This window comes from Scleropages formosus, chromosome 11 (genome assembly GCF_900964775.1).
Source record: "Scleropages formosus chromosome 11, fSclFor1.1, whole genome shotgun sequence".
Classification (NCBI taxonomy): Eukaryota; Metazoa; Chordata; class Actinopteri; order Osteoglossiformes; family Osteoglossidae; genus Scleropages; species Scleropages formosus.
In genome coordinates this window covers 20,559,678-20,587,167 of record NC_041816.1, presented here as the reverse complement: position 1 = coordinate 20,587,167, position 27,490 = coordinate 20,559,678, and the positions used below count along the sequence as shown (strand labels likewise).

Genomic DNA, 27,490 nt, shown 5'->3' with positions numbered 1-27,490 from the left:
GTATGACTAATCTAAAAAAAAAAAAAAAAACTGAATGGAAAATGCAAAATAGTCGATGTAATAAAATTTAAAATTTGTGTTACATTGTGTAATTGCATACCTTCCCTTTTCAGCTGCTCTCAATGTACAAGTCCCAGACCATCCAGTGGTGGCGCTGTTTGGACAGGACGCCACCCTTAACTGCTCCTTTGGACCCACTGGGCCGTTCAACCTGTCGGACCTGAGTGTGTTCTGGCAACTGACGGACACCAAGCGCAGCGTGCACAGCTTCTGGGAGGGTCGCGACCAGCTGACTGAACAGGCCGAGGGCTTCGTCAACCGCACGAGCTTGTTCCCCACCCAGCTGCACTCCGGCAATGCTTCATTGCTCCTGCGCGACGTGCGCATCGCTGACGACGGTGCCTTCACCTGCTTCGTGAGGGTCAAGACTTACAGCAGTGCTGCGCTTGTGCTGCAGGTCGCAGGTGAGGGCTTGGCTTTGGGGCCGGTCCAGGATTCGACAGCACAAGGGGCTGTTGTGAGCCTGTCGGTGGGCGATGTACAGCCCTCATTATCATAAGTGACTTGAGTGGCCCTCCAATAATCTGCCTTCCATTCGAGTTTAATGAATATTTTATGCCCTCAGCAAGTCCTCAGAATTACATCTGCTTTGTCAACAGTTACTGTGTAATTGCATTGAAAATTACCCACACTTCATACAAATGCGCGCGCACGCACGCACACGCACACACACACACACACACACACACACACACACACAGTATGCAGAAGTCGGTCAAAAAAGAAAAACGCTGATCTTCACCCAGAGAGGACAGTAATGCGATCGTGCAGTGAATTCTCATTGCATTACCTGTCCCAATTTTGGGATTTGGAAAATATGTGTTTATGTTCCTGACTCACGTGACTAACTTTGCTGCAATGCCTGTTCTACTCTGTTATCGCAGCCCAATTCATCAGATTTTTTTTTTTTTTTTAGGGCAACTGTCAAACAGATCCTTTTCATTTTATCCCCCGACTTATTACTTAAGTTTTGCATTTTGCCTTCATGATGCGTTATATCAAAGAAAGTTAATGTACATAGCAAGAAAATGAGGGCTGGAAAGAGCCATGCATTTTTCAGAGAAATTCATTTTTTACGTTTGTTTCAGCCCATGATCTACATTAAGAATCCAGGTCTACTTCCTTGCTGTACTTACAGGCTGAAGCAGATCTGTGCAGATCATGTTCCTGTCACTCAGACTGGAAGCAGAAAGCTCGGGTCATTTGTTCACTTGCGTTTCTTTTAAAGTGATGTACAGGGACGCTTCTTACAATTATTTACCTGTTAATGTAACTGGGTAATTTTTATTGTATTAATTCAGGGTAAATACCTTGCTCAAGGTTACCACTACAAGGGGTGAGATTCAAACCTGAATCCTTTGGCTGCAAGGTGGCTACTCTAACCAACACGCCACCTGCTGCCTGTTTTTTGACGGAAATTTTCAACACCTCTTGGCGTTGCGTGATTTGACCAGGATATACAGATGGGCCCCGACACTGTATCCAATCCCAATGGGGAATTCACTCATTCTCTGTCAGGACTGATCCAGAGCAGTCAGAGCAGCAGATCCACAGAAGGCCGAGCTCTCAGGGTTACGTGCTGTCCTTCATCTGTCCCAAACGGGCTGTGGAGATTTTTTTTCCCTGCATATTGATTATCACCGTGGTGTGTGAAGCTCGTTAGCGACGGCCCATTGGCAGGCCCACAGCGAGCTGTTTTATTTTAATCTAAATGCTAAACACAATTAGGTGTGTAATAGGAGTGGTATTACAGAGGTGTTGCGCTGCTTTTAATGCCATTAACAATCTAATAGAAATGGCTGCTGCACAAGAATGTTCACTGCTTGTTGATCATTAAAACTTTTTTACTTTTCTCTTTTTTTGCTGGCTTCAGCTCCTTACACCAAGCCGCATGTGACGGTGTCGCCGGACTCGAACCTGCGACCTGGGGACGAGGTGTTCCTTACCTGTGTGGCGTACGGGGGCTTTCCCCAGGCCCAGGTGCTGTGGCAGGACGGGGGCGGCCGCAACCTGACAGACAATGTGACCACATCTCAGGTGGCCAACGAGGAGGGCCTTTTCAGCGTACTCAGCATTCTGATGGTGGAGGCGGAGCCCAACAGCACCTACAGCTGCCGGCTGCGGAACCCGGTGCTGGGGGAGGAGGCCCACACCTCTGTCACCATCACAGGTTAGCAGCATTTATCTGCATGTTTGAGCTGACAGTCCCTGACAGCACTGGCTGCAATTGCTCAGGATCATTTTGTTTAAAGTCTTGTAGAAACACAAAAGTAATTTTTATTGAGTGAAATGTTTTATTTTTATAAATTAATTACAATCCAATATGTATACCCTTGGTAATACATTGATTTTGCAAAATGTGAGATCGTTTGTAGCGCAGTTCCTTTTATCTCACATGTGAGAGTGGAACTGCTCTTCATCTTAGGTCCAGTATGAGGACAAATGAATTTGTTAATATTTCATGGATTTATGCGTTTTGTAATATATGCGAAAGAGTCATGGGGTTCATAGTCTTGGGTCAGGAGGGTGTGCGCCCCTTTTCTCAGCCGCAGGGCACGTGGTTCACTGAAGAGCTCTATTTAACAGCCCCTGTGCAGTAACTCCAGCATCTCCTTGCGCTCCTTATACACTTTATGGGAGTGCATCGATGGTGTAAGCCATGACCCCTGCTGTGGGGCACAGCTTTTTTGAAAAGGGCGATGAGTAAGTAAGAGGAGGTGGCCTGGCTGCACTCCTGGCAAAACAGCGGTGTGTGGGAGTCGCTTGGGTGATGGGAGTGCTTTGGTCCTCCTGCGTGCTGCTCCGCTGGGCTGGGAAATGATAGCCCTGGGTGGTGAACCCGGCCCTCGGCCCATGAGCACAGCGTACTGGGAATGGCTATGCGCGAAGAGTACTCGCACTTGCGTGCCCGTGTGGGTCCATAAAACACTTATGTCCTGTATGCCTTTATAAGATGATCCCTTATAGAGAAATGGCGCTATCTTGCAGGATGTGGTTCCACGTGTGGGAGTTTTGGGTCCAGCACTGCTACCCAGGGAACAAACGTGACACTGTATGAAAGGGATTTTAGCTGGACTGCGTTCAGGCTGCCCCGAGGTAATGATGCTAACAGACAAAACAAAGCTTTCGTTCGCTGGGAGAGGCTCCTTTGTTTTTGGTAAAAGAGCATTTTGGGCTAAGCGAACAGCCTGCGTGTGATTAAGGGCGAGCCGTTCGGCACAGCAGAGGCTAAGAACAACGCTAACAACACACAGGATGATGTTGGAGACTCAAACTAGAGGACAGAAAAAGCTATTATATACATAAATACTGAAATATAGGAGAGCTGCTACCCCACAAAAGAGGAATTGCAGAGCTGCTGAGCACCTTGATTTTTGGGCTCATTGCATTAGACTAATTTCCATCTCTGAGTGGACACTGTGTGGTGGCCCTACATGCTCATAAACAACCGTGGTATTACTGTCATGGGCAAAGGGAGAAGGAGGGGTTTGTTTGATATTTGCATTTGTGCACAACAGCTGCTCCATGCGTAGCGACATTTGTGATTACTCATAACCCAGCTGAGGGCGGTAATCGGAATCACTGAGCACCGCGCAGTGAATGCTCTCCGCAGTTGAAGCCGCGGCGCATTTCTAAGCGAGTTAACCTCAGCGCTCTTATATGTTGCAGTGAAATCTGTTTAGGATTCAGGACCCAGAATTCTGAGGTGGGTCTGGATGGGGAAGCCTATTAAAATGCATGTTTTGAGTTTGAAAATTTTGGTACTGTGAGTACTGCAGTAGAATTAGTTTATCAAGGTTCATCCGACAGTTAAAATAGGAACGACTGGCAAAATTGTGACTGGCTTGCTTTGGGTCGATCCGTATTACTGGTCCCTAGGGTTTTTCCTCTCTCTGAGGTCTTTGAGGGTCACTTTTTTAAAGCCTTTTTGGTTTTCTGTAGGCCGTCATAACTGTTTGCATATTGCTTGAGGTGTCATTTTGATGCCAGTAGCGATTAGTAATTTATACCTCTATCAGTGTTTGTGTGCTGAAAACAACAGAACTGCTTTTCAGCCAAAACAACCTGGATCTCCATTGCCTCCAGCCTTCTTGTGCTGTGCTTGCTGCTCCAGGGCCATCTGATCTGAGTGTGCTGTTATTTCCTCATTTGTGCCACTTTCCTGTATCTGAAAAGCCCAGTATTTCCTCAGCTTGTTGCTGCTATAAGAGAACAGGGACTTACTGTCCTGCCTGATTGATGTCGAACCCAGTCTCCCCTCCATCCTGAGCTGGTGGGGGGCATTGCTGTCATCGCACCCTTGGTGCCGGCGTTGTGGCACGAACTTGCTGATCAGATGGAGAGTGACACACAGAGGGACGAGCATCGGGTGGGCTCTGACAGCATGGAAACAGAGCCGCTGACACACAGCACTGGAGCTCATCAGCACCAGCCCTGCGTGCCACTGTAGAATAGTCAAGCCTCAGGGAGGTGCAGTAGATGGGAAGTTCTCGTTGGCATATGACCTTTTAGCACTAGTGAGGTGCACACACACGCGTGCATGCACATATGGTCAGATAGACAAGGGCATAAAAAAACATGGGAACAAGCGCACATCCTGACACCCGAGTACGAAACACACACACCCACACACTCCCAGAAGAGGTGACCTGAAATTCTCCTGAAAGCACTAGGCAGATGCAAATTGCCGGTCATTACACAGCTTCATAATAGAATATCACTTAGCTGTCCCTTTCTCTGCCCTCCCCACTCCTTCTCCATGACTTTGTTATTACATGTTCAGCTCCTCACAGCTGACCTGTGTGACGGCCTTAATTGGTACCTGCCAGTAACAGTGGGCCCTTGCAGGGAACCGGGAGGAGCTGAGGGGTCTGAAAGGGAACTGCCATAGTCCTCTGTGCTCTCTGCTCCACTTCTCCGCAGGCCTCGTTTAAATGCAATTAGCCAGTGCTTTGGAGAGGCAGCAAGTGGCAGTCACGGTGAATCCTTCGTCAACGCAGGCCTCCCCGCGGGAACAATGTATTAATTATTGTCCAGAGTGGAGCCCTGGTCTCAGATGGGTGCCCCATCACTGCATAGAGCTCATGCTGTATCCAATGGATGAAACAGCCAAATGAAAACAAATCTTTCCAAAGGTACCATAGGGGACTTGAGTTTTTATTGCCAACTGTTCCCCCTAACTGCTCTGAAGGTAGTTAGAGGTCCACTTTAGCATTTCATCTGTTTCTTCCCAGATGTGGAGTGGGGGCAACTCTGTTGACTTAGGTTGAAATCTGATATTACAGATCTGCAGCGAGACCTCTCTGATTAACCAGTTAGATCCCAGAAAACAAAACACAACAAAAGTTACACAAAATCAACATTGGTACTCAAGTTACGGTAAAAACTAATTTCAGGCTGCAGGATCAATCATCAAAATTTAGAGCCTTACCTGAATCTGAATAGAGAATTCTGTGGGCCTTTTTTTCTTTTTTTTTTTGCATTCAAAAGCCAAGATCTACTAAAATGATGTATAACATTGTTATATGGTGAAAATAAAAAATTGAGAAGTATTTAGTATGTTTTCATAAATAAAAAGTTGGCATAAACGTTCAAATCATGCATCAGAACTTCACGTGATATCCTGACAGACATCAATTGTGAACAGTAAGTGCAACATTAATTTTTTTTCAAAGTAATGCAAAAGCTGGAAAAGACGCAAACAGAAGGTGATTAAGCTGTAGATGATTCTCTGCCTTCTACATCCACCAGTTTTGAGCTCTCCGTGAAGTCCTGCCTTTGTCATCCTCCACTTCCGTTAATACCTCGGCTCCGACTTGATATGCATTTGTTGTCTGCACATCAAGTTAAATAGCATATACCTCACATAGTTTTTTTTTTTTTTTTTTTTTTTTTTGAATTCCTGAAAATTATGCTTTTATTTCTTATTATATGTGTACTGGTTAGTAAATTTTGCCTGATGGGTGAGAGGAAAGGATCATGGAGCTGCAGTTTAGCACCAAGACTCTGGTCTAGCTCTTCCTGGGTTTTTTTTTTTTTTTTTTTTTTTTTTTTTTAATTATTATTGTTTTTAACAGGGCTTTCTTATTTACGTGGAGCTGGAAATATTTCTGGCGGAGAACACAATGTGCAGGTGTGTGCATGAGGCATCCTGGCTCACCTGGCTATTTTTCCCCTCTTGGAATGGGAGAGAGATTGAGATGGAGTGGTAGTCTCCTGAGTCTCTCTGTTCCCACCCAGAACGCCAGCAGTCCATGCTCCTGAAATTTATATTTACATTTATTTATTTATGGGGGGTGCGGTGGCGCAGTGGGTTGGATCACAGTCCTGCTCTCTGCTGGGTCTGGGGTTCGAGTCCCGCTTGGGGTGCCTTGCGATGGACTGGCGTCCCGTCCTGGGTGTGTCCCCTCCCCCTCCGGCCTTACGCCCTGTGTTACCGGGTTGGCTCCGGTTCCCCGTGACCCCGTATGGGACAAGCGGTTCTGAAAATATGTGTGTGTGTGTGTATTTATTTATCAGCCTTGGAGTAAACAGAACTGCACTTCACAAAGGACAGGGACATGTAAATGGAGACATCCGGTTCTTGTAGCATACTCAATTTGTCCAGTACCACCATTTTTGCTGGTACATGTTATATGAGTAGCTTCATATTAAAATGATGATGAGTCAGCTGTATACCTGACATTTTAAAATGGGGCACAGAATATCTAAAGCCGAAACAAACATTCAACCCAGAGATTCACGGATAGAGAACTTATGATGACATTTCCAGTATCAAATGGTTTGTTTCTTAGTTTAAGCCCTGAACCATATAGATGACCTACTCTTTAGGTCCAAGTTAAACACAAAAAGTCTTGAGTGTTTTGTTTTCCTACATTTACAGAGAGGGGTTGGTGTCTTTATTCCTCATATGTGGGTTGTGGGAAGCTGGTGAATTTAGGACAGTTTTGCTGCATCAGGAGAAGGAAGGTGTCTCCTCATTGATCTGGAAGGGGTATGCTACATCTTCAGTGAGGACTATCACTGGGAGCATGAGCCCAGTAGTATGAACGCTATGGCACTTTAAACCTCTAAGGGGGATGGCACCAAGAGACCCTAAATCAGCTTTGGCCCAGCTCTATGAAATCATATTAGTTACAGCCCCTGAGAAATGTTTGGCAGTGAACAACCAGTACAGCATGAATGACAACTGGACAGGCCTTTAGAGGTCCAGGAGGTTGCATGTGTTTATTTTTATTATTGCTCTGTGGAAAATAAGCCTCTAAATGATGCCCCCCCCAAAAAAAAAGGGTGTTTGGGACCATTCTGAAATGGCTTTTGTTCCTGGGTATTAATGCTGTAGAAATCAAAACCTGCCCATGCACAATAGACTGTTGGCTTCCCCTTCGATATATGTCCAGTTGAGGCCCTCCGATGCATTCAGCCCTTCTGCCAAGAGGGCTGCTGTTCCTGCTGAAGGCTTGGGGGACCCGTCATTCTCTGAGAAATGTGGACAGAAAGCTCAGTGCAGACCAATCACCAGAGGGCATGAGTTAATCATTTTGAGCTTGAGATGAATTTGTATCTGCAGGTGGAAGTTTCTCTAAATCGTTGTTTGCTGTGTCCCCAATTTGAGTTCCTCTCAAAGTTCTCAACTTCTGGTCCCCTGATTAGATCCTTTTATATGTGCATGTTGCCATCCGCAGCACTCAGATGTTGCCTGATGCATTTTTCATCTGCTTTCAAAATAGCCCGCAAGGCTACATTTAAGCAAATGTATGCGTTTGCATTCCAAATGAATACCTAATGGGGAAACCGTTTTGGGTCCTGAAAGGCCTATTGATACAAGGGAACGCATGCGGTGCTGTCTGGGCCGATGTAAGTTTCGAGGAAGCATCCCCCTGACCAGCAGTTGCTCCTGTTGTTGCTGTGACCTCGTTGCCCAGTGGCTCTCTAATGCTCAATAACTATTAGCTTGTTTCAGCTTGATCACCCAATAAACTTGCATAGCTTTCATTATTAACAATATTAAGCAGTTTGTCTAGAGATGAGCTGATACCATGGCATTTTGTCCCAGACAAGTAAGTGTTGAAACCCTGCACCCAACCATTCTTTTTCTCGATTTCCCTCCCCCCCGTTTGCTCTTTCTGGCTGCTCTTAAGATGAATGCCACTCGGAAAGATCGGAACCTATTCCTCTCTATGTATGTGGCGTGCTTCCCTGGACATCAGATGAAAAAACATCCAGATCATGCGTTACTTAACATCACAAAAAAAAAATGTTAGAAATAGTGAATGTACAGTGCCAAAGAATACATCTAATATGTATAACAAGCACAAGGCCACCAATGAAACCTATAGCTCAATAGCAGAGCAATGTCTGAAGAAGGGGTGGCTTTCCTTACATCCCAGATTTATATTTAGGCACATTAATAAAAGTCTTACTCTAAATATAGAGGGTAAAAAAAATTGAGAATTCTGTTTTTAGTTTTGAGAATAAATGCTTGTATGAGTCAAATTAAAGCCAAAGAAAGCAGTATTTTTTATTTATGTATAATTTAGACATTGTGTAACCGCCACAAAAAATAAAATACTTTTTTTTTTTTTTTTTTTCCTCCCTCTGAAGTTCACAGGAGTTTTGATTACTCTAAACCATTCTTCTTTATTTTTTTAATAAAGACCCAGTTAAGGGTTGCAGTTTATTTCTCTCAAAGACAGGAAGTGCACGACTAGGTCTGCTGTAATGAGGTAAGGCTTAAGAGAATTACATCCATGTTGTGCTGAGTAGGAAATTTCACCTCTTATGGGTCTTTGTTTACCTGGACTCTTGGACACTTAAGGGCTGTAAGTTGAACAATTTATTAGATGCACCCTAAGGTTTAAAGCCACCCTCACATCCTTTGTAGCATTTTAATTATTGATGAAAAAATCTATTTATTAATAAAGTTGCAAATAATGGTAAAGAAGTATTGAAGCCTCTGTTCTGGAATTTACAATTCTGTGTCACTCTTAAGTTGCAGAACACCTTTGTGATTTGTGAGGCTCCGGAGAAAAGCATTACACCAGCTGTCATAAATCTGCTAAACAAGCAACTTCACTTTGTGCTGTAATTGTTCTTTTGTGCTGAATTATATTGTCTCGTGGCTTTTCCTGTCGTCTCCCACAAGCTGTTGAGAAAATAATTTCTTCATGTGAGGAAATGAAAATAAAATCTGGAGTCAGGAGTTGGGTGTAACCACATTTCAGCCTTTACATTTTTTTGAAAGTAGTGTAACATTGAACCAGGTTGCATGACTTAACTGGCTGTCCCTCTTATTTTGTTGGTTGGCAGTTCATGCAGTGGCCTACATATAGAGTTATGATGAAGGACTTGGTGTCACTTCTTCATCGGTACAAATACGTCATTGTGGATTGTTTAATCCTTTTCTTACTCATAATTGTGTATTAATTGCAGCTATTATCATGTCTCCTCCCAGAGAAGTGCCTCCCATCCACGTGGCGCTGTCTACTATTATTTATTCATTTACCAAGCACTTTTCAAAGCCTCTTACAATCTTAGTTTGCATACAAAGCTACTTACGCTGATTTACCCATTTATACAGCTGGGTAATTTTCATTGAAGCAGTTCATGGTAGGTATCTTGCTCAAGGGTACTATAGCACGAGGTGGAATTTAAACCCGAGTCCTTTGAATACAAGGTGGCAGCTATATATACCACACTACTTTCGTGCTCTTTTTTTATCAAATAGGAGCCAGTTGTGTTTGAGAGAGCCGAAGCAAAAGTAATGTGAATTTATTCAGATGGACAAGTGTTGTGATGCATACAGTTCCAAGGTGGTAATTTTAAAACTGCAGGTTGGAATGCAGCTGGAGCTCAGGAAACGGGACTGTCATTATCTTTAAACTGAGCGCTTGGCAAATGCAGCGCTCCCATTCTGGATGGAAATTTAGGCGTACTGACCTTCTCAATTACACTGAATGTCAGGTCTACTTGGAGCACCTGCCCTTGTGGCCTAAGTGCACTTCACACAGCAGACAGCTACACCGCAGAGGCCTTGTTCAGCCCTTTTAAGGTCATAGGGATTTATATGCGAGGCCACATGCATTTAGGTCGCGGCGTGTAATTTTTTTTGTCAAGAAGCTCTTGAAAAATTGATCAGAAGATGGTGATGCAAAGGCCAGCTTGATGAATTTCACCACTTTTTAAAATTTATCCACAATTTTTTTTTTTTTTTTTGCGCAGCTAGTTGTTTTTTGTTAAAGCCATTGTGTCATTAATTGTGTGGCATGGTAGCACAGTGAGTAATGCTGCTGTCTCACAGCACCTGGGTGGTATGAGAGGGCATGGGTTTGATCCCCGCTTAATCTGTGTGGAGTTTGCATGTTCTCCCAGTGTCTGCGTGGGTTTTCTCCGGTTGCTCTGGTTTCCTCCCACAGTCCAAAGACATGCTGTCCAGGTTCACCCACAGTGTGAGAGTGACAGTGTGTTCCACTGATGTATGAATGAGTAACTTATTGTATGTAGTGTACCTAGCAGTGTAAGTCACCTTGGTGAATAAGGTGTGTGTGGCCTCATAAGACTATGTAGTATCCATCAGAAGTTGCTTTGGAGAAAAGCGTCTGTTAAATAAATAAATGTATTCTCCAAAGCAGAGCATGTATAGTATTAAATGCCAAACTCGTACTGTCAAAAAGAAACCACTGGTGACATGCAAAGAAATCAAAGAATCTTTATTTCTGGGTACCAGTCTTTCTTTTTTTTTATTTCCCTTTTGAGAGTTGAATTGCTGCTGTCGGAATTGATCTGGGCAGCCGGCCTTCAGGAGATGAACCAGCGACGTAATCCTGCGGAACATCGAAGTTTCCACTGTGCCTTAATCCCTGTCGAGCTGGAGCTCTCGTCCGCCACTGCTGCTGTGGGGTGGCTCGCCACCATAGGACAGAGATCTGTGAAAAACGGCTTTACGTCGAGTTCGAGGAGGTGACATCGATTTGCCAACACGACAGGGGCCCCTTGCACAAAGCTGTGATGTCTGACTTATCACTTCATTGCTTAGGCCACCATGAGGGTGACTTCACTCCACCTCACAGCCCACTTGCGACTGAGGCCTATGTGTGCCCTGCCTCTCGCCAACCACCTTTGCTGTAAAGCCAATTAAGCATTCACAGAAAAGGATGCCTAAATGAATTTCTGCATCCTCAAGTGTTCTCTACCACTGCCCCCAGTTAGTGCAGAAGAGGAGCGGAGGAGGAAAATCGATTGCCACCACTGCCTCAGACACTTCAGCACACGCCTCCCTGGAGGGTGTGCAAGGAGGAGGGTGAGGGCCTGTCAGATGGGGCTGGTCTGGTTTTCTGGAAAAATCCCCCACAGAATCTGTTCCAAAGCCTGACCTCAGAACTCCATGGTTCATTCTTTTCAAACTAGGTAGGACGTATAAGGTCGTATCGGACACTATAAATGTTTACGCTCTATATTGTAATACAGTTCACCTGTCCCAACTGTTCAAGCATACATCTAAAGTTCAATTGATAATATAATTGTTTTAGTATTAATAATGCAGTAATTACACAGAGTAACAGTCTCCTTGCATTTGTTATGAATAATGTGCGTCCTTCAGGGTTGTTTTGATTTTGAAAGAAAGGAAAATTGTTCACCTGAAATGGTTTCAGATTATCCGACACGGTAGGTCACATCAAGCATTTAATCATAATCAAGTTATTTACTGAAGTCATTCATACATACATACAAGTGTATTTTTCTTACATTTAACTTGTCAAGGTATTACATACGCACTTTTAGACTCAGTCACAATGAATCTTATTCCACCACCACCGCTGAGCTGGCTGCTTGAAGCTGGCAGTAGTTCAGAGGGGTCTGCACTACTTCCAAATTAACTTGATTTGCCATCAAAGCCAGAATGTACTTTAACCAGCTTCCGTGTCCAGCCAGCCATGCATCTGAATGTCCTGAAGGCCTCTGAACTGGGAGATGGATGAAACCTAATATCACTGGATGTTGCCTCATTAAAAGCAGCCATTTCCATCCATGAGGGCTTTGTTCTTGTAACCAGAGTTTTTAATGCTGTCAGAAGACACAATGCCACTGCGATTCAGAGACCAGATTGGTGAGAACAGATGCATAAGCTGAGGCAGTTGGGAGAGTGGGCAGCTCCCATCTTCTGCTTGCCAAGGAGTGCACTCTCCAGAGAGGAGCTGAAAGGCGGAAATGGGAAGCACTCTTGCGGAGAGAGGCTGATGGGCTGGAAGGCGTCGTCCTTCCCATCTCTCTGTGCCAACATCTAGTCATCCCGGCCAACGCCTTCGCCCTGTTCCAGTGACTTTTGTTTAGAGGCAGATGCAAAAAATAACAACAAGCTGCTCCTCTGATACTGATGGGAAGAGACACAGGCAACATGCAAGCATTTGATCACCTTTTTCTTTTTGCTGATCTCAATTTTGTGTGTTTCTCTGTGCTGATAATCTGGGTCCCCTGCCATTTTTGAGCCTGTGGTTTCCATTATTTTTATTATTATTTGAATATCCTCTGAGATCTCCCAGCTGGTGTGCAGAGGAAACAAGTAATGAGGTTTATATAATCTTGCAAATGTCAGACAGCAGCAGTGGGAAGTGAGGCGAGCTAGAGGGCCGGGCGGCCCGTTCTTAACCAGCTGTTGGAATTACTAACAGCGCGTGAATGCACAGCACACCACAGCGTTGTCCTGCAGGCGCTTGTGATTAAGATTAATGGCAATATCCCATCCCTTCTTTCTCCTCTACCTCACATTTCTGTCTTGTCTGCATTTTTCTTTATTTTGATCTGCTATTCGTTGCTTAAATGCTTGATACTCAGCAATATGTGCTCTGGAAAATGGACCTCCTGTTACCTTTTTGTCAGTGATGCAGTTGCTTATTGTAAAGTTTTGCTTGTGCCTTCATGACTGCTGGTGGTTGAGGTTGTTTCCGCAGGGGATAGGGCTATGGAGGAAAGATTGGGGGAGCCTAGACATCATGCTTCTTCACGTGGAGTACGGAGATCATGTGATTTAATGTCACAGTGAACCAGGAGAATGAAATGTGGACCAATCCAAGGTGCTTCCACACCTGAAGATCAGTTTTATCTACTGCTGCAAATTTCTACAAGACCAAACATACTCTTTTCATGGTTGATCACTAGCCAGTAGTATCAGGGAAGGTAGGTTAACTCCCATTTAAATCCACAGGTCATCTGATATTTGTGTCACTCCGTGAGAAGAGCGCTCTATAAAAATAAATTGAATTGAATATTTCACAATCCTCTGACTTTGAGAGAGAACTGCATTTCAAGCTGTCTTTGACAACTCTGTGCTGTGGAATCAAACTGAGTCTATTTAACTCTTCTTATTGTGCCCTGTGGGTAAAATTAACCTTTTCAGTTGATTTAATTTTGCAAAGAGTTATGGACATCTGACTTCTGCTGCCATAATCGTTGATTTGGTTGCAAGAAGTTCGCTGACCTCCAAGATGGTAGCTCAACCCTTTCCTCATCTCCAGTGGCATTCATAGAGTCTGTATGGAAATTGCTCAAGCCAGCATCTCTCAAACATAGACAGCTGAAGAGGCTCTGATACTAATCCCCATTTTGGCAGTTCCAACAGCTGCTGTAACATGTTGGAAATTCCAGCATCACAGCGCAGAACGCTTAATGTTTTTCATCATTCCACCATTTGCTGTTATTATGATCTAATTTCATCTCATTGGTACGCTTAATGAGGCACTTGTTCACTCCTCAGCTGTTTCCTTTAATACACAGAGACAGTCGCACATACACACAGTACTGTCTCCCTATAACCCTTCTTTTAAATGTCACCTTGTTAGCTTTCATTGAAATAATGTAGTTAAATGTCATCAATAAACAAACTTGATATAAAGAAAACATGCCACTTCAAAGTCAGAATTTATTATAGTATGTACACATGTTTTTGGTGTGTGTGTCTATTGGGTTGTGTGAAGACATAAAAGATGCTCAGAGAGATGCTGAAAGAGGTCTGTTTGAGGTGCAAGGACGAAACAGTGTGGGGTGCCAAATTTGTGATTGTGCTTCGGTGACCAGGTAATTGGCATGTTAGTAATTGCTATCATTTAACAATGACAGTAATCATAGGAAATGGGACATTTCCATAATACAGCCCTGCAAACAGTCTCCCACAGCTATCTGATACTCTGAGAAAATGTTGAGAGTGAGAAGCTGAGAGGAAGAGGAGGGAAAAGAAGGGTGTACTGTCCAAGAACAGAAGGATGTTGGAAAACAGAATTCTTATAGCCCAATCTATTCTGAGCTTAAAAACAAACAAACAAAATCGGCTCATCAAACATCAGGAAAGGAGAATACAATCTAGTTGCCCCTGGGGGCTTTGTTGTACAGATGATAGCCATGGATGGCATTCGTCTTTATCGTCCTACCCTGTGGGAGCAGGGGGAGAAAATAGTCTTTAAGTCCCTCCCAAAGTGCCTGACACATTTATCTGTTCCTCTTATATTCTGCTTGTTTAAACTTTTTCTCACTTTCATTTCAGTCTTTCCAATCCGAAGTATGTTCGCTTTTGTTATTGCATCTTAATAATGAAATTAAATGGAAATATGAAATTAACTGACACCAATTTAATGTTTGTTATAATTCATCATTGAGTTTATAGGTGTTATGTTATTGTATCTTGGAAACCTGCATATCAATTTGTAGCTTTTTTTTTGAAGAAAATTAAGTTGTTGACTGAGTAAATTACTTACACTACACCATTTTGGGACTGGAAGTGTTTTAAAAAAAAAATGACTGTCTGTGCAGGCTTTTGCAAAGGTATAGCACTACTTTCTGGGGAATTTACTAATTTTGTGTTTATACTACAGTACATGACAGATTGAATGGTTGTTCCTGTGCTTGTTTCTACAGAATGGTACAGAAAGTACCGCAGTATGGTGCTGGCTTTATAAATGAAGCCAACTGCATGATTTTGCAGTTTCCATAATTTTAGTAAACCCATGTCAAATGGTCACAGTACAAGGTCAAGAATAAGCAATTAATTGCGGTTGCATTCTAAAGTGATGGCTTCTTAACTTCCTGAAATTTCAGGAAGTTTGGTTATGGCTCATGAAATAATTGGTGAGATGTCTTCATTTCTTTTCTTGACAAAGAGAAAGGCTGCTTATGATGTCCTGTGAACCCTCTCAATTGTGGAGACATTGGAGGGGTTGTGGAGGGACAACGGATGTCTGTTTGACCTCTTCGGATTTAGTGTTCACTGAGAATACAGCATTATAAAATGAAGAACATAGTGAAATCACTGCTATATCTTACAAATATATAGATTTTATTAGCTTAAACGTATTAAGCTAGGTGAAATGAAACAGTTCCATGATACATTTTTTTGGCACTGTATAAATCATTAGTGCAATTTGTTGGTGAACAATGAGCTGGCACCTTCTCTTACAGTTAATAGAAGTTGCAGTGCTGGTAATCACGAGTGAAAAAATCAAGGTGTCATAAAATGTAAGCACAAGCGTTGTAAAGTTAAGATTTGGTTGTATTATGCCAGGGCATCTTTGACAAGATTGATTTTTTTTTTTTTTTTTTTTTCCTCCTCCTCCTCCTCTTTCTTCAGTGTATACCTGGTTTAAGAAATGTTTTGTATGAGCTGCAAATGGTTCTTTTTCAGCCTGTAGAATTTTGTGTTTTCTACTTGGAAAAGGAGTAAGACAAGTCTACATCATTTTTAATTATCCTTTTAATTTGTATGCTGAACACGTGAGAGAAGCCAAACTACAACAGAAATGTAGATTCAAAATCGGTACATGTAACACCAGTCATATTAAATATACATATGATATCATAATGATTGCAGAGGGTGAAAAAGACCCTTAAAAACTCAGAGCAAAAATGGGACTCGGGTATCTGAGGAAAATAAGTTATGATAATGGACAGAGAAACAGACTGTAGTGTTTAGGTGATGACATACCTTTTGGGATCAATCACCAACAGCAAGGTATTCAGGAGTTGAGATATGCTGAAGACTTGCACTTGGCAGAGCTGCAATAAAAGACCAGGAAAAGATTCTTAAATGCATGTTGGCATCTTCACAAGAACAAGGACTAAGATTATTAATGGCAAGATAATTGCTCAAGCAATGTATTTTTGATGATATTGCTTCACCACTGAAGAAGCAGGATAGAAAAAAAATATTCTTAAACAATAGACAGCTTCACTTTTACAGATCAGCCTTCAGTGATATATGGTTAATTTGATCTTGTTCTCTCTGTGAGCTTTTAGTTTGATCTTCAATTTTCTAAACTCAGAGTTGAGCACTAAAAATACTTTGGTGCATGGGAACCTGCTTAATATTAGCAGGGTCTTGCCTTATCATTGCCTTTTTTGTGCACATCTTGGTTGTCCTGCTTTTTTTCTATTGAGACTTTATCTGTCCAGAATGTTATGAGTATTGAACAAATGTTTATGATAGCCATTTCAGCAGCTAAAATTTGGCTGTTTTCTTTTACTTTATGTAGTAATGCTCAAGGAACACTTTGGAAGCCTACAGTGTGTCTGCTGCTGCTGAGCACTCTGTCATGGCAGGCTTGTTTTTCCGTAACTCCTCACACCCTTGATGTTTAATTGTCTCTGGACTGAAAGGTGTCCAGACCGTTGGATAGGCTAACGCCTCTGTAGCAGTTTTAAAGACTGTCGTTTCTTCCCATACTGTAGATGAACTGAGCTCTTTCAGGAACAGGCCCGCACTGCAGTTTCACCTGCATACTGAGTCTTCTGTTGGCAGCTCCAAGCACGGGGTGTAATTGAGAGTACACATCAGTTGGTGTGGATGTACAGTGGTGCATGAAAGTTTGTGAACCCTTTAGAATTTTATCTATTTTTGCATAAATATGACCTAAAGCATAATCAGATTTTCACAAAACTCCTAACACCACACACACACTGACTGAAACTACTTGTCCCAAGCGGGGTTGCAGCAAGCTCGTGCCTAATCTGGCAACACAGGGTGCAAGGCGGTAAGGGGAGGGGACACACCAGGATGGAATGCCACTCCATCGCAAGGCATCCCAAGCAGGACTCGAACCCCAGACGCATCAGAGAGCGGGACCTGGCCAAACCTGCTGCACCATTGCACACATTGGCTGAAGCCACTTGTCCCATGGAGGGTCATGGCAAGCCAGAGCCTAACACAGGATGCAAGGCTGGAGGGGGAGGGGACACACCCAGGACAGGACGCCAGTCCATCGGAAGGCACCCCAAGCGGGACTCGAACCCCAGACCCACCAGAGGGCAGGACTCGGCCAAGCCTGCTGCACCACCACGACCCCTTTCCCTCCTAAAACTAGTGAACCCAGTTAAACAAATGAACAAAAACATTACACTTGTTCATTTATTTGAGGAAAATGATCCAATGTTACATGTCTGGCAAAAGTTTGTGAACTTCTAGGATTATCAGTTCATTTGAAGGGGAAATTAGAATCAGGAGTTTCAATCAATGGGATGACAGTCAGGTGTGAGTAGGGGGAGGCCCTGCCTTATTTAAAGAAATTTGGAGCTTTACTGTCAAAGTCTGATCTTCATAACAAGAGGTTTTTAGAAGTGTGTTATGGCTCAAACAAAGGAGATTTCTGAGGATCTCAGGAAAAAAAAAAAAAAGTTGTTCCAACTCACCAGGCTGGAAAAGGTGCTTATAAAACCATTTCTTAAGAATTTGGACTCCACCAGTCCACTGCCAAGCAGATTGTATACAAATGGAGGACACTCAATGCTATTGTTATCCTCCCCAAGAGTGATTGACCAACAAAGATCACACCAAAAGCAAGGCGTGTAATAGCCTGGAAGTTCACATAGAAACCCAGGGTAATGTCTGACTAAAGGCCTCTCTTGCATTGGCTAATGTCAGCGTCCTTAAGTCCACCATCAAAAGAACACTGCATAATAATGGTGTGCATTGCAGGGTTGCAAGGAGAAAATCACTACTCTCCAAAAAGAGCATTGCTGCTTTTTAATGTTTTGGAATGGCTGAGTCCTGACCTTAATCCTATAGAATTTTTGTGGAAAGACATGAAGTGGATAGTTAATGCGAGGAAGCCCACCAACATCTGAGTTAAAGCCATTCTAAAAGGAGGAATGGGCTTAATTTCTTCCAAGCTGATGTGCAGGACTGATCAACAGTTACCGGAAATGTTTAGTTGCAGTTATTGGGGGATTACACTAGTTATTGAAAGCAAAGATTCACAATCTTTTTCCATATAGAGATATGTAACATTATCATTTTCCTCAATAAATAAACGAACAAGTATATTTTTGCCTCATTTGTTTAATTGAGATCACTAGTTTTAGTACTTGCACGAAAACCTGATCACGTTTTAGGACATATTTATGCAGAAATAGAAAAATTCTTAACTGATCATAAACTTTCAAGCACTAGAGTAGTAATGAGTGCACTTTGGTTTCAGTGACTGTGAATAGGAGTCATGTCTGTTCTGATGTTGCTTCCCTTGCTGCTCTCAGGTCCAAGCTCGGGGTTCCCACTGGTGGCACTATGGGTGACTGTGGGCCTTGCGGTCTGTCTTCTGGCATTGCTTATCGCCCTAGCCGTGGTGTGCCACAAGAAGATCAAGGAAAGCTGTAAAGAGGCCAATGCAGGTGAGGTCTACAATGAAATCCTTTATGGGCCTTCAATGTATCAATCTTGCCAATAGTCATATAGCCTAAGGCTGAAGGGTGGCATAGCACAAGAGGTTATCTACCCATGCTCCTAAAACAGCCTGTAATTTATCAGTGTAAGTTAAAAGTTGTAAGTACTATGATCATTTCAATGCTAGTACTGCTCTTAGCTGAACACTTTGTCCAAGGCTTCTTGCAACATCTGTGTTGCATTAAATGGCTTTGAATAGCAAAGCATGTGGGAGACAACAATTTGTTAAATTAACCTCAGAACAGCTGTGGTTGGGGTAATGTGTCTTCAGCTTAATTCCAAATTATACCCTACAAATCCTTAAATCGGTTAAGCATAACAATGAACAAACTTAACTATAATTATGGAAACAGAAAATCCTTGCTATTACTTGTCCTAGAGGTGTAGGCTGAGGATGTGGGTCTTGAGTTTGCACATAAATGGTAAGTAAGCAGTTGATGTGTCACAGCTCATTCTACCATTTGGGATCTAATTATGTCAGAGACTGTTGAATTTATCAGCAAACAAGGATCTGCAATAGGAAAAAGGGAACTTTTACCCGAACCTTTCCTGCATCTTCAGAAAAATGATGGCACCAAAATAAAGCTTTACCAGAGTCCAAGGGTTCAGTTGGCATTTCTATCCCTATGGTGTCCGTCCTGTTCCCTTTTCCTAAGCCTATCTCCACAAGGCAGTTACAGTACTGACTGCTTATATGAACAGTACTTCAGCTCCACCTCTTCCTCACCCGTCCCCACACAGTCTAGCAGAGTGAAAGATGCATTCAGTGACCTAGGATAGATGTAAAGAGTCTATCAACCCTCCACACGAGATAATTCTTCTGTCTTTCAGAGATCCTATAACCACCTCAAGTACCTTTCACTTGTCTATAAGCTTTACCCCTTTTGCATTTGCACGGAGAACTTGAGTGACTATTCTTTAAAGCTTAACCACACCCTGTCCCTGTTTTCTCTGTTGTGCTTGAGAACTGCCATTGCAGTTCTTTATTGCTTCTTATAGTTCCTCAGAGCCCAGGTTATGGAGTATGCCCCAGAGTATGGTGACAGACCCCTACCATTGCGCGAACCCCAGTTTTTCAAATTTTCAAGATGACCCACTTTGAATAATTTGTCATGCTGAAAGAACGGTCTTTCTCATGGTTTAAATTAATAAGTAATAATTCTGTAGAACATTTTGCTCTCTGTACTTGATCGTTTAACAGCAGCCAATGTGTTGCAGTGTAGAATTATTTTTTGCAAAATTGTTCTCTTTAATTTCTGAAATATATTCTTAGTGGCATTCATTTGGGGGGGGGGGGTGCGGTGGCGCAGTGGGTTGGACCGCAGTCCTGCTCTTCGGTGGGTCTGGGGTTCAAGTCCCGCTTGGGGTGCCTTGCGGCGGACTGGCGTCCTGTCCTGGGTGTGTCCCCTTCCCCCTCCGGCCTTACGCCCTGTGTTGCCGGGTAGGCTCCGGTTCCCCGTGACCCCGTAAGGGACAAGCGGTTCTGAAAATGTGTGTGTGTGTGGGTGTGGCATTCATTTGGCATAAATGTTTGCACCATGTTGGTCCTGGTCCTGCTCTTTGGTGGGTTTGGGGTTCGAGTCCTGCTTGGGGGTGCCTTGCGACAGACTGGCGTCCCGTCCTGGGTGTGTCCCCTCCCTCTCCGGCCTTACGTCCTGTGTGCCCGGTTAGGCTTCGGTTCCCCGTGACCCCGTATGGGACAAGCGGTTCAGAAAGTGTGCGTGTGTGTGTGTTTGCACCATGCTTTTTCATCAGTAAGTGCAAGATTCACAGTAATACAGGACAAAAAATTGTGGAGTTATCACATTTCAGAGCTGATAAATATTTTTGTACAGATTTTCTCTTCAGTCTCCTCAGTGTTTATTGGTGCCCTTTGAGAGATGTGATTATTAAAAATAAAACAAGTATTCCTCAAATTTACATCTGTTCCCACATTCCACGGTCCAGGTTACACTTCCTTAATTTATGCGTTGCGTTTTTCTCTCGAGTGACTGACAGTGTTAGAAAAGCTCCTTACGATGGTTTAGTTATTTATACTGATGTATAATTTTTTACTTTACCAATTCAGGGTCGGTACCTTCGCCAAGGGTACTACAGCAGGAAGGAGGATTTGAACCTGGGTCTTTGAGCACAGGGCAGCAGTGCTAATCACTACACTACCTCCTACTTTTCGTCGTTTTGTTATTACTGGTTTTTCTTTTTGGTAAACACTATTTGTGCTGCACCTTAATTGCTTCTTGATGAAAGTTATTCTTATTGCCGTTCTTCACTGGGTGGAATGTCCCTGATGTGTGTAGCTGCACAAGTCATTGCATCATGTCCATCTGTCACTAGAGCTGATATTTTTTTGCATCTGTTCTGCTCTGCTCTATTGATCTCTGATTCCACTCTTATTATCCTAAGAATGAAATTTCTTTGAATTTTTCTTTTTATTTCTACAGGTCCAAAACTGTGGTTCCACTGTGCATAGTCAATCCGTAGATTGACTTTCATTCTTCTTAGCCTTTTTTTTTTGGTAGCGGTGGAGATGATTTTCTTTTTTGATTCCATCCCCTCCTTTTTTCTACTTTGCCTTGCAAAAATTATGTTGAATGGAAGTTTTCTCCATATGTTCCTTGTATAATTTTAGAATATCAGCTATGTTTTTCTTCCTGTTTGTGGATTTAATTTGCTTGACCCGCCCCACTTCACAGGCAGCACTGATCAGTTCAAGGCCTTTTTCTCTCTAACAATGGGTGTAGAAGCCCCTTGTCAGTGTTGGTATGCTCCAGCCCCAGGCACTGTTTCTGAGTTGCATGTCCGTATGAAACTGCACATTTTCTTCGACTTCTTCATCTTGACGTGCTTTCAAATCCGTTTCCACGCCGGGTTTTCTCTGTCTTCTCATGCAGACTTACCAGCCACTTGCTCTTGCAGATGCCACTGCTTACAGGTCAATTAGGTCTGAGACTGAGCTGGATGTTGGATTGGTAGCAAACCCCATCCAGCCCATATGGGGTTCTGTTCCTGCTGTCAGCTGGCTCTTCAGGCTGTGACCAGGATTTCCCTCACCACCAGCTGCTCTCTTCACAGCAATTGTGGGACAGAGCCAAAGGCGCCTGATCTGCCAGTTGATAATTACGTGGGAGAAGGAATCCATCCTGACTACAGCATCTGTGATACTGACACCTAGCGCCCTCTGTTGGCAGTGCAGTTGCTCAATCTGAGAGTTGAAACTGCCTGGAGTGCCTGTGGGATACTCCATGTCCTGCAGGGGTAGCGTTAAGTTCCTTCCTCCTCCATTAACCATATCCTGTAAGGGATAACAAAAGAAAGGAGGATTAGATTGAGGGAGTATGAACAAAAGCCAGGCAAACTACTATGAGTAAGTGCAAATAGCAGATCTGAACAAGAAAAATGGTGTTTCTTACCTCTTGTCAGTTTTCATATGTTTCCCATTGATAGCTGAATGAGGGATGGGGGCTGATGAATAATGAATGATGCCCTCTGCTGCTTTCAGTCCCCATAAGAGGCCAGTGTCGTCATTATCCATTAAACCTTCACACGGCAGGGCTGAAATAAAATACCCATTGTGCCACCAGCAACCAGGCCTTGTGAAACTCACCGTGGGAGAGCGTTCATCGCTGGCGATACCAGGTCATGGCAAGGTTATGTGCGTGGAATATTGAGGGATTCAGACAGTGGCTGTGGCCAATTCTTTACATAATATTTGTAATGACAGCACAATGCAGAGAGGTGAAACTGGAAAGTACTTATAAAATTTATGGCGTTTGTCTCGTGATGTATTTTATTTCAACATCACTTCTGTGGACAGGTACTTGAGTGATGTGTGGCAGCAAAACTGCCATGTCAAATAAAACAAGCTGTGCCTTGATAATCATATGTCTGTTTCTGCAGCTCTTTGTCTATTTTTGATTGCACTTTGGTAAACTCTAAGTTGCACGTTGCTTTTGGCGAAAACGACTGCTAGATGAACAATTTAAATGGAAAGGTAGGTGATCAGCCCCGGCCATAGGGAGTTCCGTTATTCATTGAGGGCTGAATTCGCAGGGGTTAATGGATAAATGACAAAGTCACACCAAGGAGTAAATATAAAAACAGATATGTGCAAAGTATAGATTTTTTTTCCTTTTTTTTAAAAAAATTTAAATGGAACCGACCACATTTTATTGAAGGTTGCTAGGGAGGAGACCTATGTGCCTGAGTGCAGTGGCGTTACCCTGCCTGCATGACACACCCAACGCTGGTGAGGTCTGACTATCCAAATCCTCCACATTTTGCTAATGGTACAATGGCAACCAAACCCCTTTCTTTTAGTGCGGTGTGTGGAATGCTTATGGCAAACCCAGTGGTCTTTAATGTCCTTTCCTCACCAGATGGGACTGCAGACACACATAACCCGCTGATCGATATAAATATAGATACTGTAAATGGAACCGCTGAATGCACTACAGCTGCAAAAGGCAGAAAATCCACAACTCAGTAGTAGCTATCTTATCTTTTAATGGTGTTTGCGGGTATAGCCAGATTGAAGTTGACTTTCTCTTCCCAAAGAACAGGTACTGGGGGTATTGGCGTCAAAACTAGTCTAAAGCAAACTTACTCATTTCTTTCCCTGTCATAATCCATCTTAGGCGGCGGATTCATATCTTAACAGAACAAAACAGAATTCCGCATTGTGCTGCAGAAGCACTGATGAGAGCTTAGTTGCACACTATTTGCCTCAGCGCCTGCTATACATATGTCACCCACATTCAAAATATTATTTTGAGTTTATGGAACATAAACTTTATTTTCCTCTCCCTTGGCATATTTACCCATTTTCCACAGTATTTGGCATGGGGTTCTGTGCTCCAAATGAGACCCCGTTTACATTCTGTTTATACATGATACATGGAGCAGTAGCCAAATATGTAAAAATAGTGAAAAACATTCCAAAGTATTTTTTAAGCTGTGACCTTGCGTTTCTCTGTAGAATTTCCCATATTTTCGGACTGACTTTTCCCCACACCTCTGTTGTGACATTGCCCCTTGTTTGACCTTTATGTCTGCTGCACCAGAGGTAGTTATAGAGAAAAGTGTTTCATTGTGGGTGTGCAGACATAGTGCAGTGGAGGCTCCAGCTGAGTAGAGGTTATTGCTGTTTTTCAGGGTCCCGTCCCAAAGGAGTGGACCTGCCGTGGTACAGTGGTGTAACACATTGCTACATAAACTCATACAACACCAAGTTTCAGCAGCTTGTAAATTCACTCCAACAATGTACTGTTTCTCACATTTAGTCCCAGCAATGCATTTGTCATGTTCATCAAAAAAAAAAAAAACCTAAAAAATAAAGTAAAATCCCCAAGATGTGTGGAATGACTTTGAGGTGGAAGAGAATCCAGTTCAGAATGATCGTCTTCATTACCTGCCAGTCAACATCTTCATCACTCAAGGTCTTTTTTCAGTTATCATTCTCAGCTCCTGGCGCAATCCTCATTAATCCATCTTCGAAGAATGGCTTAGGTCTGGGGTGCCACCAGGAGATTAAAGCAAACAAAGTTACCCCAAACCCGTGTTCTGTTTGTATTTGTTCTACCTGAGGAGGTTGTACAAAGATCTAGTGGGGATGGCTTTGCAGGATACCGATTCCATGTGTCCCACTGCAGTCACTCCATGAGCCACATACAGTCTTGTATAAGGAAGCTATGATTAAATCTAAGAGGAGAAGGGTCTATATGATATCAGGAGAAGGGGTGTTGATGTTAGAATCCTGGGTTGCTAGTTGCTGATATCAACAATAAATAGCAGTAATAGTCATATTTTCTGTTGATAGTTTAATATCACACAATAATGCCATGTTTCAAATTGAAAGGCTTCTTTTGACAACACAAGGATTAAAGAGTTAAAGTGGTATTTATTTTACCATAGTTTTGTTTTTATTCATGCACCTTGAATTTATTCTCCTGCTTTTCATAGCCGAAGAAGGTAAAGAGCTGGAAGAGGATGAATCGAAGACAGGTCAGTGAATTTGAATTTTTTTTCTTCAACCTGGATTTTAATTACTTTTCAAAACCATGACCCACCCGGCAAATGCAGTATTTATATGCAACATCATTGCCAGAAAGCTTTCCCCCCTCTCTTTATTCTTAACCTATTTTCCTTCAGCTCTAGCTGTTTTCAAATTCAGTATCAGTTTTTGCTATCTGCATATGCGGTTGCACACACTCGGAAACCTTGAGAGAAGGCTATGCCGTTCTCAGACACACTTTCAGCAAACAAACCAAGATCCCTGAGCTGTGCCCGCTGGACGATGTGATGACCAGGGGTGAAGAAAAATACCTTGGTCTGCAGTTTGTATCCAACCTGCAAGACCGCTTCTCTTGGATAATCACAGGTACATATTCAGGCACTAGGGAGCCATTTGAAATATTCTTTGCCAGTGCTTTTTGTTTTATTACTTAAAATATATCTTTCATTTGGTTATTACAGCTCTGTGAAGTATTGATGTTATTTATGTGGCTTCTGCGGGTGTGAGATCATTAAAAGCTTCCATCTCCATGACGCTGGCATGCCGAATGTTGTTGGACTGTCCCTACAGATCAGTAATTGGCTCCTCCTAATCAAAGCCTTGTAGATGTCAACAGTAGCTGCTAGAGATGGGAAGCGTCAACTCCTAGTTCCAGGGCTACCTATGATGTGGATCATGACGGAGGATGTGAGAAACTGGGGACAATGAGATGGGCTGTTGTTTAGCATCCGTGAGAAGGCTTCCGGAGGTCCCCAGATGGTGCCTTTGTTTCACCACATGGTTCCAGCCATACTGAGAGGATAACAGTTGCCTGCTTGGAATAAAAGAGGCAAAAGGAACCTTTCTTAAATGCATCTAGGACAGTGGACAAGTAAAAACTCGCATTATCTTAATGAGTCAGGCCAGGAACCTTGGGACTCACTGCTGAACAATGCTTGGCGATAATTAGGGGGGAACTGGGCTCAAGAATTTGGACAAGGTGTTCTTTTCCAATGGCCTTTTTATCAGGCAGTCTCTTTTGCCTAGTTCCCTTTTTGGAAACAAAGTACCCATAATGTGTCTCCTTTCTGTAGCTGATCCTTAGCTATTCACGTCATAAACCTCCTCATACCGTAGGATTTCTTTCTAACTGTAATCATAGTATGTTTGACTCTATATTCCTTAAAATAGGTTTCCAGAAGTCTTGTGGCACACATGAGGACTGTACTGTGTGACACAATACTCTCATGAGCAAAGACACAGAATGCCCTAAGAAGCATAAATACCCCCTTATGTGAACTGACCTGTTGAAAACGATCCATTTGAATTTTGGAGGAAACGGGAGTAACCACGAAGAAGGACGTTACCATTCCCCATCTTTTATTACTTCAAAGGAATGGTACCGTGGCTAGACACAATGAAATTACTATTTACAAATACTCATTGTAGATGACTGCTGGCAAACCAATGGAGAAGTGCATATTCAGAAGAGGGGCAATGAAGCACTTTTATAAACCATGTTTACGTGAAAGTCAAAAGTTTGTTTAGAGTATCTTGCCGTCTTCAAAACAATATTGCTGTAAAATCAAATACTGATACGATCTCCGCTCTCCCTCAGTGGTGACTTCCGTCCTGCAGGTTCTTAAGAGATGGATAAAATTTTTTACTATACTGCAGAGATTGCTCAACTTTCTAGTTTTTCCAAATTCTCACTTTTTCACTTCTTTAGGTAACTCTGTGGACTGCCAGCCTCACCTGGTCTGAGTCATTAGTGCTGTTCAATGCTCTGGCTTCCCAACCTGCTGCAGGCATTTCAGGCTCTCTGAAGGACATTGGTTTGGACCCAAGGTCAACTTGTCTGAAATATACAAATGCCTGAGAACCTTTTTACAGATACTGAAATTTTTATAAAAAGTGGCTTGCGTATTTTGCAAAGCCCTGAGTAATGTTAAAAGTAAAAATGGGTGTAGGTAGAACTCATTTTTTTTATATTACAAAAATGTGTTGTGTTTGAGCAGTAGAGGTTATCATAATTGCTCAGATAAAATAAGACAGATGAAGAGACAGGGCTATTTATACAGAAAGATAAGAAGCAAATTAATGGTGCCTTGAAGAAAAGTTAGTGGCAAGAAATCACTACAGGCAGTGTTGTTATCCTCTACGAGCGCTGCTGAAAAGAGCAGCGTGTTACTGACTAAACTGAAACACAAACACATGATGCAACTTGTTGACATGGAATCATCTCCGGCCTCTCCTCCACCCCCTTTGTCTGACTTTGAGATCCCCACTGGCTACCACCTCAACTGAAACAATGCCCTTTCCCCTTACCTGGCTGGACCTAAATCCTAGCACACTGTTCGAAGGAAGAAAACAGTAGAGACATCCAACATGTCACCGTGGCATCCTCTGATAACCAAGGAGGAGTTTGTTTGAGTCTTGTGCCGATGTGGTTTAATGATGCACCCTGCTGCGGAGTCCCTGGAGATCTGCTGTCAGTGGCCCAGTTACAGATGCCTGTTTACAGAATTGAATCCCCACACCAGTGGGGTCTTGGTTTCTTTGTTTTGTTTACTCCACCCTGTCTCTAAATCTTTTAAAATCTTTTTATGCTGGAATTGCTCCTAATATTCCTCTGTCTCCTGCAGCCATGACACAGCTGAAAGACACTGCAACAAGCTAAAGAAGCTCAGGTAAGGATATTGTCCTATGTGCAGACAGGTGAACGTCTATACTTTAGTCTTTAC

At 42.9% G+C, this 27,490-nt stretch overlaps 1 protein-coding gene across 3 annotated transcripts in view; it reads left to right on the top strand.

The window, feature by feature from the left end:
* Positions 1-27,490, top strand: part of LOC108941233 (CD276 antigen-like) — a 55,710-nt gene that overhangs the window by 15,430 nt on the left and 12,790 nt on the right. For all 3 annotated transcript variants that reach the window (XM_018763924.1, XM_018763925.1, XM_018763926.1), the window contains exons 3-7: positions 114-464; positions 1,934-2,230; positions 18,571-18,705; positions 24,716-24,757; positions 27,392-27,436. In XM_018763924.1, the coding sequence (XP_018619440.1) occupies positions 114-464; positions 1,934-2,230; positions 18,571-18,705; positions 24,716-24,757; positions 27,392-27,426 (860 nt within the window). In that variant the 3' untranslated portion in view covers positions 27,427-27,436. The remainder of the gene's footprint in view (positions 1-113; positions 465-1,933; positions 2,231-18,570; positions 18,706-24,715; positions 24,758-27,391; positions 27,437-27,490) is intronic.